This window comes from Primulina eburnea, chromosome 13, assembly GCF_022965805.1.
Source record: "Primulina eburnea isolate SZY01 chromosome 13, ASM2296580v1, whole genome shotgun sequence".
Lineage (NCBI taxonomy): Eukaryota > Viridiplantae > Streptophyta > Magnoliopsida > Lamiales > Gesneriaceae > Primulina > Primulina eburnea.
Window position 1 is genome coordinate 29,775,651 of NC_133113.1, and position 15,939 is coordinate 29,791,589.

Genomic DNA, 15,939 nt, shown 5'->3' on the forward strand with positions numbered 1-15,939 from the left:
AAGAAATATTCTATCTGACTGTGATCGAAAAGGAAAACTGGGCTGCAATTGTCACAGCCCAATTAGCTTCACCATAAGCCCACTAACAGCTTAAAATAATACCAATAAACTAGTGCACCGACGCACGAAACTTAAAATAATACTAATAAAGAAAGAAAGTGTGAGATGAGGAGAGGAAGGTGACAAAGGAGACACAACAAACCCTATTTTCGTCTCAGGAGAGTGGCGAAATTGATGGAGTGGGAAAAGGAAAAGGGGGGAGATTTGTTGCATGTTATCTGCTGACGTCTCTTAGTCCCAGATTCAAAGGCCACACGTACATAGGGTATACTGTTGGCTTGTTAGATGGAACTAAAGTACTTGATTTACTGCAATGATCGGGTTTAGGATCATTTTGTTTATTAAAGTGATTATGTTTGATCAGAACAGTGGAAAACTGCCAAATTTCTCGTGGCGTGATTTTGCAGATTTACTGTGAATCCACGGCGGAGAATCAGGCAGCACAACGGTGAAATCGGGAGTGGTGCTTGGCGTACCAAGAAGAAACGCCCCTGGGAGATGGTGCTGTGCATCTATGGCTTCCCTACAAATGTTGCTGCTCTTCAGGCTATTTTTTTAAGAGCAGGAAATAGAGGCGGTGCCATTTTTTAGCTACTCGTTTTTGTTAAATTATTTATTTATATTTCATTAATTTTAAGCCAGTTCGTGTTTTAGAAAATTTATCGTTCTTAATTTTTATATTTAAGAAACCAGAAATCCTGCTGTCCTGATTACCTTGTAAAAGTGTTATGCTGGGAAGGTAATTTTAGATTAGTGATACGAAACATAACAATACGGCAGGGTCTTATGATATTTGCTCTGATGGTTTTGTATTTTGGCCGTAAATGATTGAAGATGGATTGTGTTTGATTGGAGCTTGCAGTTTGAATGGGCATGGCAACATCCAGTGGAATCTGTAGCCGTACGATCAGCTGCTGTAAGTTTCAAATCCCTTTCTGGAATTGCCAATAAGATTAAATTGGCCTACACTATGCTTTCACTTCCTGCATGGAACAGGTATATCAAATTTTGTATAGATGGACTGGTTATTGACTCTTTCTTATGTTCTGTGTTTCAGCTTGAATCTTGCTATAAACTTCTTCTCCACAAAGTACAGAAACCATACATATGGTTGTCCAACTTTGCCTAAGCAAATGCGAACACAGAATTGTACAATGGATGAGTTGCCCTGTTACAATGGGAGCAATACAGGGGCGACTGATGATTTGAGTTCCGACGACGACTGTGGTTTAAATGACGTTTTGCAAGAATTAACACAAGAAGCAGCAAGAAAAGCAAGTGATTCTCCAAGCAGTCTTGGTGGTTTCGAAGAAACTTTTCTAAGACATACCAGTGAAAAAGATGATACAAGCCATGAGTTTACTGGATAGGGATAAAGAACTTACAGCATAGCAGAGAAGAAGATCAAAGGCAGTCATATATCACCTCCTAATCGAGCAGAATCTTCATTTGTCACCAGCTTCTGTAATATTGTCAGTTACAGTTATGTTGAAGACGAGCAAATACTATCTGTATCAGTGGAAGAGTTGGATAAGAAACAGTCGACAACAACCTCTGTTGCTTGTAAAGATCAACTCACAATCAAGAAGAAAGTCGAGGTTATAGCTATTTTTACACCCTCGCCTTGCCATATGATCGGTTCAGGCAGTAAGAAGAGAAAGGCTGTTGCATATCCTGATATAATCGACTTGACAAAGTCTCCCATGTATTAATGTATTAACTAAGGTAAAAACTTTGCACAAATAAATATAGCTTAAGAATTTTAAAAAATTGCACGAAACAAACCAATTTGGTAATGGTAAAAATAGTAGGCAGTTAGAATATATTGCATTTCTAAATGACAGCGTGTCCCAAAAATTGAAGAACAACTCGGGTAAAGTTAAACCAAGAATTTCTTTCTACAAACATACATTTTTAGCCTCCGCAAAATCAATTTATTAAAAGAACAAACAAACTATGCCGGGTGTTTGAATGAAGTTAGACTAGGAAATATAGTCCATGAGCGATTCAATGTATTCGAAAGGAAGTATACTCAAGGCGGTTCACAGTCCGTGTCAAGTACAAACAATTTCTTGCAGAGCAGGTCTAATAACTTCATCCAATAAATTATGATATTCAGAGGTATCTCCATTTGTTTTCCTCACTTCCACCATATGAAACGCTGGGGCGACCCCAAATATCTCCGCTTCTATCCATAAAATTCCATTCTTACCTTCCTTCGTTGCCTCAAACTGGAACAACCCCTCGTCCTTTTTACTTATCTTCAGCTTTGAACGTTTGGCAATTTCTACCAGCATAGAGACAATAACAGATGCAGGTTTCGAGGAAAAGAATCGGGCTTTTGAACAAGGCTCCTCAAACAATCTGGAAACATCAAATCCATCTGATAATGATATTATGTCAAACGCATTTAGGTTTGTAAGCCTCGGATTTTCTTGCAAAGCACCGCCATTTTCCTGCTGAAATGAAGCCATGGCATTTCTGTCTGATGAATTAGTTGTACTACTCTCTGCATTGTAAGTTCTTGATTTCATGCTTAACCCTCGCCTAAACCAAGCATTTTCCTTGATTCTTGCTATTGTAATTCGACTTTCCGGATTTGGATCCAGTATTCTTGTAAGTAACTTGCGTACTTCAGGTTGAAACCAACTCGGGAACTTAAATTTCCCTTTCCCAATTTTTCTGTACATCTCCATCAAATTTGAATCATAGAACGGAAGAAAACCGGCCAATAAAACATAAAGAATCACCCCACATGACCAAACATCAGCTTTGGCCCCATCATAACCTTTCCTGTTTATTACTTCAGGAGAAACATACGCAGGAGTTCCACACGTGGTATGAAGGAGCCCGTCTAGGCGTTTTGATTCAGCAAGGGCACTCAAACCAAAATCAGAAACTTTCAGATTTTCATTCTCGTCTAATAATATGTTTTCAGGTTTTAAATCCCGATGGTAGACAGCCCTGCTATGGCAGAAATCAACTGCATTTATTAACTGCTGAAAATATTTTCGTGCAACATCTTCCTGTAATTTTCCCTTAGCCACCTTGTTGAACAGCTCGCCACCTTTAGCATACTCCATCACAAAATAAATCTTGGTTTTTGTAGCCAAAACTTCATAAAGAAAAATAATATTCGGATGTCTCACCAATCTCATGATGGATATTTCCCGTATAATTTGAGCAGCATTCCCTATTCTCATGACCTTCTCCTTGTCTATCACTTTAATAGCAACACTTTGCCCAGTCTGGTAACTCCTAGCATAATAAACTTTTGCAAATGCACCCTGACCTAACAACCTCCCTAACTCGTATCTTTGCATCAATACCCCACTCTTGCTATCCATGATAATCTGTAAGAATTGTTAAAAGTCACCATCCAAGGTTCACATTTATGCTGGCTAGACCATTCATTCAGTCCTAAATAAGGTAACAATGGTTATATCCTGGAGCTACACTCTCATCCAGAACCAAAAATGTGGAAACTCATTCAAGGCAAAAATCTTGGAACAGAAGAGTTTCCCATGATGCAATAACATTTTTTGACACCTCCTGTTTTTTTTATATTGAAGACTGCAACGGAAAACTGGAATTTTAGGGCGAAAAATGAGGAACTTCAGTGACAAAAGGTCAATTTATCGGAGAGAAATGAGGCCTTATCCTGTTTGAAGAAATAATAATAATAAATATACACATTAAAAGAAAAGAAAGATGCATAACATGGTAGAATGACAGCATACTATGGCAAACAAAATTCAGCCCTTGGTTACTGCTAGTTGAGGACATCACAGATTTGATAGGACTAGAAATCTATCACCTCGGCTAAATTGCTATACTCTTAGTCAACATGATTCAATGTACATTCGACATATATAGGTAAATTGCAATGCTCTTAGCCTAACATATACATACAGGATAACATAAATTTTCTAATATCATTTAGCAATATGTCACTATCAGTGGGCAAAAAGGTATAGCAGATGTCATTAATGATAAGCGTATAAGAAAAACAAGAGGAATAAAAGGGATAGCTAACATGACAGATTCCATTTCCAGTACATCAATCAGGTTTTAATAAGCTCAGTTGAGATACCAACCCAGAATTTACTGTGGAATGAATTGCATAAAGTAAAATCCAGGGTGGCAACAATATTACCGACTTCAAATGAAGTTCTTATACATCCATCGTCAGAGTATCATCTTTAAAATCAGGGATAAAAATCCAACACGGGCAGAGTTCCTCCTGAAGGTCGTGTAAACTCGTAATTTATGAAAATTTAACCCATCAAACACCCTAAAAGTCTGGATTAATCATGCAATGAACCCATGACTGGTGAAACATCTGATATCCATGGTTTTACAAGCTTGATTTATTTCAATTTCCATTTTTTGTTTAATCTAAATAACAACGGGCTGATCACCAAGTTTCATAATGATCGATCCTATGTATTTTCCAATCTAGATGCTTACTTGGATCTAAAGTTTAAATAAATCCGTCAAACTCAATTTGTTACTTTACATGATATAGATTTTTATCATAAAAAATAATATTATTTTGAAGCCGTAATATCATCTCATATGAAATAATGATAAATTTCAATGTAAAAGAAGTAAAGAAATAGTCAAATGATTGTCCAAACAATATCAGAATATCATCATAATAAAATTTATTGAATATAAAAACCTCAAATTTGTCTTCTAAATTCATCTAATAAATTGATTAAAAAAAAAGCAATAAAAGCTCTATTTATCTTTAGACATTTTATGCATAAGTTAAATCATCTATGTTCTAGCCTAACAAGAAAATATTCATTTTATTGAATCATATCCAAGTACAACATAAACATACAAAATAAATAGAACAATCTACTAAAGCGTGCTATAAAAAATTGATATGACGTAACAAAATATAAAAACTACAAAAATTTCGCTAAATACATAGCAAATAAAGTAGAAATTGACAAACTCTTTACATTTGCCAAAAAAAACTAAATATTACAAGTAGATCACTTGACAAAGATGAAGAATACAAATTGGCAAACTCGTATGTATTTTGCAATCTGGATGCTTAATTCAGATAAATTCCTAGAACTTAATCGGTGCAACTTGAGGCCCAAACTGAAAATTTCTTAACATCCCAACTTCTAAATGACTGAACAGGGCAACACTACAAAACTAGAAAAACGATTGTAGAGAAGTCAAAACGACAGAAAAAGTGGTGGGGAAAAAACACACCCCCACACAGGTAAATCCTTCATGAATTACCAAGAAAATATTCAAAATCCATTCACAAAAGGTCAGTGAACGGGTAGTATATGCAGCTAATTCATTGTTTCAGAGCTCAGAAGAATAACCACACACACAATAAAGAACCAAATCGCAACAGATTATATTTTTGCTCGACAAATTTCATTCCACAGCTAATTTAGGGAAATGGGGTTCGCTAATTACCTCTGAAATGACCCAGAATGAGTTCGATCAATCGAGAGACGGAGGGCCGGACATTAATTAAGACAAAACAAATTGTGGCTTTGTGGTTGCCTCTCACGGTATTCGTTACTTTCCAACTTTTCAAAAGAACGTAAAAAAACGACCTTTGCCTGCTCACTATTTTTTTTTTTTTTGGCAAACACTTGTGTCAGACGGTCTCACGGATCGTATTTGTGAGACAGATCTCTTATTTGAGTCATTCATAAAAAAATATTACTTTATATGCCAAGAGTATTACTTTTTATTGTGAATATGGTAGGGTTGACCCGTTTCACAGATTAATATCCGTGAGACGGTCTTACATGAGACCCACTCTTTTTTTTTTATTTCGAAAATATACAATTTTATATTTCCACCCAAAAAAATCCAATATAATATTTTTAAACATTGTCTGGGATTTTTAGGATTATATATTTTTCTTTGTTTATTTTTAAACTTTTGGAAGAAGCCAAAGAACCATTGGAGCTATAACGGCTAAAGGCTAAGAGCTGCCATTTTTCAGGTGTGTTTTCAGTTTTAATACATAATATCTATTACATGTTTTAAACCAGTATTCCATTTTAAAAAATAAAAATTTATATTTGATTCTTCGCTAATAATCTTAGGTATTTTTTTATCACGTTTCGGTTGTTGCCAAAAGTATCACAATTCCAAAAGTGTCGTATCTCAATAATAGGACCTCTTTCATGTTTAACATGCTTAACTTCTGAAATTAGATTACTATCATCCTCTCCAATTTGCCCTCACCTGGCTTTTTCAAGAAGATCCATGGAAATGGCCAAATTCAAGTCAACTCATATTGTTGGATTAGAAAGAAAATATAATGGGTTGGGTTGTTTGTTGGGTTGTTTGTTATTGGTCTTTTCATTTTGTGTGAATGAAAATTGGACAATAAAATAGTCAGTAGATAGTGCAAATTAAATTTGGTACGTGTGAGTTTATATTGAGTTATATTTTATTCAAGTGTAATAATGACCAGTTACAAGGCTTTCTGTAGCGCGCATGCGTATGGGTGCTAATCAAAGGTCTGGTTTGTACTGGAAATGCCTAACTTGTGACCGAGCGCAAATGTGTGCGATGAATGTCAGATCGATCAAGGTAAGATTCACTCATCTAAGCTGTCCATCGTGTGACTGTCTAAATGGATCTCGTGCACCTATAAATAGAGATATCCAGAGTCCTCAAAACATACAACAAATCTGTCATTCATTTTTCTCGTTTACTTATGTTACCTCAGTTTTCGTGAAAAAGTTTAGGTATTTTTTAAGTTCGTCGATGTAACACCTTTGTGTTAAGTTACTACAGACTTAGCCATTGTATCCTGAAAAACAGTTATCTGTCTTGATCATCGAAGCACCATCGAATGCGACAAATCAGTTTTAAAGAAATTGTACTTGTTAAATGTTTCCGTTTATTTTCCAATTTTCTTTCAATTATCTACTCGTGATTAATAATTTTTTTCTATGCATAATTGTCCACATTTTCTTTTGTGTTTGCATTTTATCTAACACTCACGACATCACAATTTAATGTATATTTTACATAATCTCACTATTTCGCATTCTTTTTTTCGTACCGATGACTTTACGTGATTTATCAAATCAAATATTTAAAATATTTTGGAGACAAATTTACGAAAATAAGCTATTACTATTATTTGAATTTATATATTTGAACTTATACAAGTATAGACGACATCATATGTTACATAACTATCTAATATAAATAAAAATCACACATGATAAAATACTTTTAATAAGTATAGACGACCTTCTTTTTTTTTTTTTTTTTTTTGGTCTTTTACAGTATTGTACATTTGTACTTGTGTATCAAATCTTGACAAATCTATTTTTTATTTCCAAAAATATCTTGATCTATAGTATTTATAGACACGGTAAAATTTGATATTACTATATATTTTTTATTTCCTAAATTGTTTTATAATAGCTATATAATAAAGTGCTTTTTTGATATTAAAAAAAATTATTACAAAATTACAGTTTAATCTATAACTGATTTTCATAATTATGTTATCGTCTCATTTAAATATAATAAAATCAAATTTCAATATTTAAAAATGTCAGTATAATCTGTCATTAATTTTTACAATTATGATTTAATTTTTATTTAAATATAAATGAAATAATTATAAAAAAATTATACAAGAGTCACTTAGTAATTAATTTAAATACAAGGTATATACATTGCGCTACCATTTAAAGTACAAAACATGGGCCCGAAACAGCCCAGCCCACATAGAAATGGACGATGTCAGGTATTAAACTAATATGGGCCGACCCTTGTTCCTCACCAGTCGACCGCCGGCACCATGTCGGCTAGTCGGCGGCAGACCACACCCAATTCAATTTGTTTGCCGGCCCCTATCTAACTAATATTTACTTCCTGTTCTTTTTATGGTATTTAATAATTTTTTATTTATTTTTTGAGCATTTTTATGGTAAATTAGTTGTATTACAGAATTCCTCAATCACCTCTTGAAAGAAATTAAACATAATAGCATTTCCTTTTTTTTTATGTTATTTTAAATATATAGTCAGGTTTCTATATTCGATATAAAAAATTAATAATTTTTTTTCAATGCTAGGTGATGTGTATAGTTAATTGTTTTATTTTATGATATTAAGGTTATTAAAAATTTTAAGATTATATGTTGATTTTAAAATTTGAAAATGCATTATGTCACAATATAATGTAATGATATAAATTTTTTTTCGAATAATGAAAAGTTATATTTTAAAAAATGATGATATATGTGGATGTGAAACTGAGACAAAAAATATGTTTCCTAGTTAAAACCAAAAAATTAATTGCGGAAGGTTGAAGTTAGACAAAAACGCTCTACTTCGGAGAAAAATGGAAAAAAACGGTTAAATGGTAGTTTGATCAAATTAAGCATAATTAAAATGTTTAATTAAGTGTACTTAAGTACAATTATCGTATATATTTATTTTTAAATTTTTTATTTTGAAGGTATGTCCTTTTATTTTAAAATAATAAATTAGGTTTATGATTTAGATGTTTATTTTTAAATTTTAATTATGATTAGCTTGTCTGATAATGATTTGACAAATATTTAACATTTTTAATGTGGTCTAGTTTCTCCAAAAAAATTATAATTTTGAGATTTTTATGATTTTATTATAATTATGAGAATTAATGCATCAGACTTAAATTTATCATATTCATGTATTATTTTATCTATTTATTCGTTTGAGATAATTACATCTACACTAAAGATAAAAAAATACTTTTTCACGCTTGAGTCTGTGCTAATCTCGCTTAAATTTAAAAAGCTTGGAGCTCGACATCCGTACTTCAGAGTGCTTTACGTTTTTTAGAACTTTGATAATTACTGGCTTTTATTTGTTTAGAATATTATTAATATATTATTAATTATTGATAATTATTTATTTCTGGCCTGTGCATCGTGGCGTGGCGATTAAAAAATAAAAAAATGAATTAATATAGTACATTTGAGGTCAAGCATGACAAGGAAATATTGGTATATACCACACTCTTCGACTTTTATTTATTATTATTTAATATATATTTCAGCTTGAAAACGTCACTACCGAATTCATTCAACGTGTGAAGCAATTAATGCAAGCAGTAGATTTCAGTCCAAAAGTCAACATGTCACACGTGGTATAGCTTTCAATAAGCTGGCATTATTTTAATAAATGGATGTTTGAGCTTCGTGAGACGGGTTAAATGCGTTATAATTATAATAGACAAATAATAATTTTCAATATAAAAAGTAATATTTTTGTATGAATGATTTAAATAGAATGTTCGTTAAACAAAATTGACTATTGAGACTGTTTCACAGAAGTTTTGTGTATTTAAATTTTAATAAATATTCAACTCTGTGCTTGTTTCCTTGTAATGAATGCTACACTATGATGTTAATAATGATTTAAAATTTTAGGTTATTTCGTTATTCATTTAAGAAAAATTAGTCTTAGGTATTTTATAAAGTTCTGTGTTGTGCTAGAAACAACATCAAATTGATTAAGAAAGACCTTGATGAAATGGAATAAAAGTGAAAAAAATATTTTTTTTAGCAAAAGTTAAAATAGGTGAACTTGTAGGATGAATTTCTATTTTTGTTAGTCAGCTAAATTCCATTTAATATTTTCGCTAATATAATTTAATACTTATTTAAAAATTATGAAACTTTTTATATATATATTTAGAAATAAACTAGAAGATTACTGATTCATCTATAACGGGAATTTTTTTTAAAATAAATTTTATGTGAATAATTTTTTCAAAAAGCAAAATGAAATTGGTTTTTCTTCGATCAAATATATTAAATCATCATCATTGATCAAAGTCGCATATACACAATCTTTTCATTGACACTCATATGAATGTTATATAATTTGAGAATACAAAATTTATATATATATAAATTTTGTATTCTCAAATTATATATATATATATATATAGGTTGTAGTATATATTTTGGTAAATGTTTTATTTGTGGAAACCCTTGAAAATTCTTACCAAGAACATTGACCTATTTTTCCTCTAATTAATCGAGGAGAATCAACACTCCTCTCTTAAGCACTTCTCTTGTTCCCCATTCGTTTTTCCTCTACCTCTTTTCCTCGAGTCTTAGTCTTGATCAGCAACATTAATTTTACTTGAATGTCCAGAGAAAGGTAAACCCTTTGATTTTCATCTCTTAGAAAAGCCCGAAACCCCTTTATTCTTGTTTTGTCTCCACGAAATTCTTTAATTTTATCCATGCCTTAACTTTTGTGTCTTTCGAAACGTCATTTTTCTTGTCTAATTAGGGTGGAAGGGTTTGACGAGACTGGCAAGAAGTTGAAGACGGAGAGTAACAGTAGTTCCGTGATGGGAAAGAGACAGATGATGCTAAACACAACAACTCCATGCGCAGCTTGTAAGCTTTTGCGAAGAAGATGCGCCGAAGAATGCCCATTTTCGCCTTATTTTTCCCCGCATGAACCCCAGAAATTTGCTGCTGTTCACAAAGTTTTTGGAGCCAGTAACGTTTCCAAGATGCTCATGGTAATATTAATATTCTTCACTAACCAGTCAACTCCCACATCTCTATATTCAGATATATGTTCTTTGAAATGATGCCGGTCGCAACTATAAAACCCCATTTGATTGGATGGTACTATGTGAATTTATTGTAGAAAAATAAGGTTTTAGATCGATCAAGAATAGCCAAGAATCTTGACAGATCCAGGTATCATGTGTTTTGATATTTTAATTCTTCTCGTTTGATTCATAATTAGGAGGTGCCAGAGTCGCAAAGAGCCGATGCTGCGAACTGCTTAGTTTATGAAGCTAATGTGAGGCTTAGAGATCCGGTTTATGGATGCATGGGTGCGATTTCAGCATTGCAACAGCAGGTCCAAAATTTACAAGCTCAACTTAACGCCATCAGGGCTGAGATAATAACATACAGATATAGAGAAGCTGCTAATAACATCATTAATGCATCTAACGATCATGCCGCCGTGTTGGCTGTTTCCGTGGCTGAGCTGCCACAAGCTCCGCCAACTCCAACCCTTTCTCCACCAGCTCCAACCCCACCGCCACCTCCGTCAGTCGTCATTTCATCGTCTTCTTCTGCTCCGTCTATGTACACCTCTCCTACTAACACTGCGAGCTACAACAGCATTTCCAACAATCGTGTACCTTACTTTGATTGAGTCATTGCAATAATCATTCGGCATTAATTAAATATATGGTTTGTGCGAATTAAAGGACTAATATTTGGTTTCAAGATCACTAATGGTATCATCGGAATCAATCAAATCTTTTGTTGTACCAAATCTTCACACATAGATATCTAGTTTTTTCTAATATTTGTTCTGTTGAAAGATTCTAATTTCTTTTGCCGAAGTTTCTTCGAAGAATGGGTGTAAGTTGACTTTGTGGAGGTAGAGTAGCTAGATGTATTAATATTTAGTTTATATGTTTGGTGCTCTAATTTTTTTTCATTCCTCTCATTAATTTTGAAATTATTTTAGTGACGATAGCGATGTGTAAATCAAAATATTGAAGGATTGAAGATGGGAAAGCATCATGTAATTAAATAATAAAAAAGACAAACGATTCATATTAAATATCCGATAATATATATAACATCTTAATTTATATTCTCAATGGCCTGCCTAATTGAAAATGTCCATGGATTTCAATTTATTGAAAATGGTTTGTACATAAAGGAATGGTAGTTGCACGTGCATGGGATCGTGAGCTTTGACTGAGTAATAAATAAAGTGTCTGCAAACATGTTAGTTTGTGCCATTTAAGGAGATGAGTAGTTTAAGGCATACTAGAAATCAATTAGGAGACAAAAGGTATGATGATTGTGCTGCCCAATGCTGTAATTCTAATATTTCATAACACCAGAAATTTATGTAATCATTTAAATAACCATCCTTTAATTTCCTATCTTTTCAAAAAAATAACATTTTGATTCCTCCAAATCCAGTTAAGAGTCAAGGCAACTATTACATGCGCAAGTGAGATTTCTTGATAATTAGAAACAAAAAATAATATTTTTGGTTTTGTGGGTTTTTATCCATTAAATTTTCAAATTTTGATTTCGATACATTAACCATTTTTTGGGCTTTCAGCCATATTTCATTGAAAAAATGACATTGAAAATTGCTGACTTGTCTGATGTCAAGTCAAAAATTAGATCAAAATAGCAGAAAAATTAAAGTTAATGTACCAAAACTGATAAGTCAGTGAATTAAAAAAAAATCGTCCAAAAAGATATACAATATCAAATTAAATGGGCTTCATTCAGATTCCATGTAGCATTAAAAGTGAACACAAGTACTTGAGTACATATATAGTTCCCGAATATGGAGAAATGGAAATTCAGCAAAGATACAAGCATGTTTTGAGTATAATTCGACATCATGAAAGTGTGAAGATCAAATAACCAAAAGGTCCAACGCTTAGAAATGAAAAATGACTCGTCGTGCAAGTCTTTATTATTTGAAATAGTTTCTTCTCAATATATAAGATTAATTCCGAATTGCTAATTAATTGACCCTCCTACAATTCTTCCTTATCTGGCCGTTTGATCCTCCAGTAAGAGGACTGATGTCAGCCATCCTTATCATTGCTGCGACAAAATCATCATTAAAAGCTTTAGGGTTCTTGCTATATGTTTCGACAAGCGAATCGGTGGATCCACCGTTGTAGAGTATTTGGTCAGAATGCAAGAGTCCTTTCTTCAGCAGAAGAAGTTGGTAGTAATCGTTGTCAAATGTTGTTGGTGTTTTAAGGTCGAGAGGGGCCAAGTTGTTGTCTCCAACCCCATTCCGACTAGGGCAATTGGCTTGTCTTGTTCTTGCAAAGGATGGATCGATGTTGGTTTCGTTGTATATCCTGTTTCTAAACGATGTACATCTTGCTTGCCCAATGGTGTGTGCTCCTGATATAATTAGAGTTAGCCTAGGATTATATATTTTCTGGATATAATTTTTTATCGAATGGAAGTACATTTACGCGATGCACGTACCCGACAGAACTACCATATCCTTCGCTGAGAGACCCCTAGCTTGGAATCTATTGACGAGGTTGGAAAGAGTAGAAGTGGGGGGAGGAATCACACCGCTGTTCGCAGCTGAAAGGCTTGCTGTTAAGGAATCCCTTCTTCCGACTTTAACGTTCCAATTCGGTCCTCCGAGCTGCGAAATTAACGATATTATACATATTGTATGTACATGTATCGTCATTTATTATTTGACAATTCTAGATTGGATGATATAAAATTCATAGATTTTATCAAACGAATAGATATGAACATGCATGAAATAAATATAGTCATGCATGCATGGCAGTAGTCATCATCTATTTCATACGAGTCAATCGACGAGTGAGTACTGTGTTTGTGTATGTATAAGTTTTTCATGATTATTATCACTTTTACTTATCGTTCGGCAAAATGAAATTACTCACCAGTACGACAGAATCTCTCGCGGCGATAGCGAGAATATCGGCACATGAGACGACCCCAGGACACACAGACTCGACCTTGGACTTGATATCATCAATTACGTTGAAACCCCTCACCGAGTTAACGTTGGGAACAGCAGTTTTCTCCCCAGTGAAAGAAGATGTGTCATCCAGAAGTATCGATCCATCGCACCCCTATCGATATTAGTAGCATTTTAGGAATTGAATTATGCAATAATTTGAATTTACTCAAATTATAACACTTTAATTTGTCGATAATCCAGACTATAAAGTTTATTATTAGATTTAATATTTTCTTTTAATACATATATATGCATGTATGTATGTATATGCTTGGAATAGCAAATGTACTTGGACAAAGCAATCATGGAAGTGTAGGCGGAGAAGTGAGGCACCCATGCGTCTTTCCTTTGCCACCGCGGACTTAACCACCGATTCCACCACGTCGAACACCTTCGGACATGATTTTGTGTAATAACCAGTTGACAGTTGAGCGGAGACGCCGCCCGCTGAAAATGCAGCTATGACAACTAACCAACATATTGTGGCAATATTAAAACGCATTATTACCGAAGAAAAGGAAACCATTTTGAATTCTTCTCTCAATAAATAAGAGCAAAAGTTTGAAAAAGGGATAATATTAATTGGATGGATGATTTGTGAATTTTGATGAGCTATTTATAGAGTTCAAATGTAGCTAGCTAGACAAAACTTGCTTTGAAAAAAATGTAAGTGTTGGGTTTCATATAATCCCAGTTTAAATTGCCTCAGTCAATCGCGCGACGACTAGTAAAATTTTTGAATCCTTCAATGCTGCAATTATTTTTTGAGGGGGCAGGTTACCTAATTATGCATGCATGCCAAAATCCATTTGACTAATTGCTCACAAATGTAGAAAAGAAAACAAATTTTGGATTTGATTAGTGACTTTTTAGATTTTATTATAATAAATAAACTAACGATTCATGGGAAAAAATCAAAGGATAGCGTGAAATGAGTTAGACGAGGAAGTTGAATAAGAGATCGGGGCAGGTTGAAGTTTTGTCAAAATTGAGAGAGTCTATGCATGCATAACATTTATAGTAACATGCAAACTTGGATCTTTTTTTATTATAATAATAAATTAATTATGCATTAAAAAAAATTATATATCGTAAATGAAGTTATTAAAGAATTAATAAAAATTATTGCATAACCATAGTTTTTTTTTAATTTTTAATTTGAACTATAGTTTTTTTTTATATGAAAGACATTAAGTTTATTTAATATTTTATATCAATGTATTTTCTGGTTGTATTGTAACATATTTTTTCGTTGTACTTTTTGGTTATTATCTCTTTACTGAAATAACTCGCATAACCACCCAAAACTAGTTGCGATGGCACAAAACACATCTACTTTTATACATAAAAAACCAATTGTACATATGTATTTTAAACTGAACTATACATGCCAATTTGGTTTGAATTTTACGAAAAAATCGTTCAAACTGCACCGTGATCACCCTTGCGCATATGAACTATTAATTAAATATATCAAATTGATACAATAACTTTTACAATTGACTCAATTTTATATAATTTCAATTGATTTTTAGGAAATGGTTAATAAAAGACGAAGTATTTTGTTATTTAACTATAGTTAACCATTATTTTTAAAAAATAAACTTTTGCAGTGTATTTCAAATATATTTGGAAAGATCATTGACTAGGTTCATTTTCTTAAATGTCCCGTAATTAATAGAAGGCCTCCGCCAAACAAAATCAAATGTGGTCTCAAATTATGTTAATTTATATTATTAATCTTCTAATCCTGTCAAATTCCAATCCTATATCATTTAAAACATTTTCATTTTTTCCATCAACTTATCCATCTCAATACCTGTTCATTATTGTCATGTATGAGAAAGTTTGGTTCTTGTCGTTGTTCAATTTGTTGGCTCCAATTAATTGTTTTGATTTTTTTATTTGACTTGATTATGTTCATTTTTCTCCAATTATTTTGAAGTTTCTTCAATTCAGACATTTTGACGTTAAGTTTAGTGGATGGTGCAATTTTTAGCATATGCTTTGTTTTTTTATGTATTGGAGCGGATTGATTTAGATGAGAATTTAATAATTTTAACAAATTCTGAGAAATATTTTGGTAATTGGGTTGTAACACTTAAAGGATTTTCACTAAAAAACTTGTAATCTAACTCAATATTTCTTAGCACTGCCTAACTGAAACTTCTAGTATCTCACAGACTTAACAAAACTTGATCAGTACTGCCAGATTACAAGTATTTCTAAATGAAAACTCTTCGCACAAAAAATCCTTAATAATCTGATATAAACTCTTAATTTTGTGCTTCTAAAAATCTTGATCATTTTGTCTCTTGATAGC

General features: G+C 32.7%; 4 protein-coding genes across 6 annotated transcripts; 2 read left to right on the forward strand and 2 right to left on the reverse strand.

The window, feature by feature from the left end:
• The first annotated feature begins 168 nt into the window (after nucleotides 1-168).
• Nucleotides 169-1,778, forward strand: LOC140810962 (uncharacterized). The gene is made up of 4 exons (XM_073168895.1): nucleotides 169-325; nucleotides 468-606; nucleotides 923-1,056; nucleotides 1,118-1,778. Exons 2-4 carry the CDS (start codon nucleotides 559-561, stop codon nucleotides 1,428-1,430), a joined length of 495 nt encoding a protein of 164 aa, XP_073024996.1. The 5' UTR covers nucleotides 169-325; nucleotides 468-558; the 3' UTR covers nucleotides 1,431-1,778.
• A 59-nt stretch (nucleotides 1,779-1,837) lies between these two features.
• Nucleotides 1,838-5,637, reverse strand: LOC140810960 (CBL-interacting serine/threonine-protein kinase 2-like). 3 transcript variants are annotated; one of them, XM_073168891.1, is made up of 2 exons: nucleotides 5,512-5,637; nucleotides 1,838-3,721 (listed from the first exon to the last, which is right to left on the reverse strand). In XM_073168891.1, the coding sequence occupies exon 2, from the start codon at nucleotides 3,405-3,407 to the stop codon at nucleotides 2,115-2,117; it is 1,293 nt and encodes a 430-aa protein (XP_073024992.1). In that variant the 5' UTR covers nucleotides 3,408-3,721; nucleotides 5,512-5,637; the 3' UTR covers nucleotides 1,838-2,114. The 3 variants fall into 3 exon arrangements, with proteins under 3 accessions (XP_073024992.1, XP_073024995.1, XP_073024994.1); XM_073168894.1 differs by having other exon boundaries at nucleotides 1,838-3,413; nucleotides 5,512-5,631; XM_073168893.1 differs by lacking the exon at nucleotides 5,512-5,637 and adding an exon at nucleotides 4,217-4,526.
• A 4,421-nt stretch (nucleotides 5,638-10,058) lies between these two features.
• On the forward strand, nucleotides 10,059-11,528 carry LOC140809458 (LOB domain-containing protein 15-like). Its single transcript, XM_073167092.1, has 3 exons — nucleotides 10,059-10,238; nucleotides 10,374-10,611; nucleotides 10,845-11,528. The coding sequence occupies exons 1-3, from the start codon at nucleotides 10,225-10,227 to the stop codon at nucleotides 11,262-11,264; spliced, it is 672 nt and encodes a 223-aa protein (XP_073023193.1). The 5' UTR covers nucleotides 10,059-10,224; the 3' UTR covers nucleotides 11,265-11,528.
• Nucleotides 11,529-12,349: 821 nt separating this feature from the next.
• On the reverse strand, nucleotides 12,350-14,211 carry LOC140810586 (peroxidase 4-like). Its single transcript, XM_073168429.1, has 4 exons — nucleotides 13,906-14,211; nucleotides 13,537-13,728; nucleotides 13,097-13,265; nucleotides 12,350-13,009 (listed from the first exon to the last, which is right to left on the reverse strand). Exons 1-4 carry the CDS (start codon nucleotides 14,140-14,142, stop codon nucleotides 12,615-12,617), a joined length of 993 nt encoding a protein of 330 aa, XP_073024530.1. The 5' UTR covers nucleotides 14,143-14,211; the 3' UTR covers nucleotides 12,350-12,614.
• Nucleotides 14,212-15,939: the final 1,728 nt, after the last annotated feature.

Excerpts from the sequence above, each read along its gene's own strand:
- LOC140810960 (XM_073168891.1), bottom strand. The coding sequence starts at position 3,407 with ATGGATAGCAAGAGTGGGGTATTGATGCAAAGATACGAGTTAGGGAGG.
- LOC140810962 (XM_073168895.1), top strand. The coding sequence starts at position 559 with ATGGTGCTGTGCATCTATGGCTTCCCTACAAATGTTGCTGCTCTTCAG. Across the intron at positions 607-922 it reads CAAATGTTGCTGCTCTTCAG|TTTGAATGGGCATGGCAACA; the intron begins GCTATTTTTTTA and ends TGGAGCTTGCAG. Across the intron at positions 1,057-1,117 it reads TCACTTCCTGCATGGAACAG|CTTGAATCTTGCTATAAACT; the intron begins GTATATCAAATT and ends TCTGTGTTTCAG.
- LOC140809458 (XM_073167092.1), top strand. Across the intron at positions 10,612-10,844 it reads ACGTTTCCAAGATGCTCATG|GAGGTGCCAGAGTCGCAAAG; the intron begins GTAATATTAATA and ends ATTCATAATTAG.
- LOC140810586 (XM_073168429.1), bottom strand. The coding sequence starts at position 14,142 with ATGGTTTCCTTTTCTTCGGTAATAATGCGTTTTAATATTGCCACAATA. Across the intron at positions 13,729-13,905 it reads TCCATGATTGCTTTGTCCAA|GGGTGCGATGGATCGATACT; the intron begins GTACATTTGCTA and ends TAATATCGATAG. Across the intron at positions 13,266-13,536 it reads CGAGAGATTCTGTCGTACTG|CTCGGAGGACCGAATTGGAA; the intron begins GTGAGTAATTTC and ends TTAATTTCGCAG.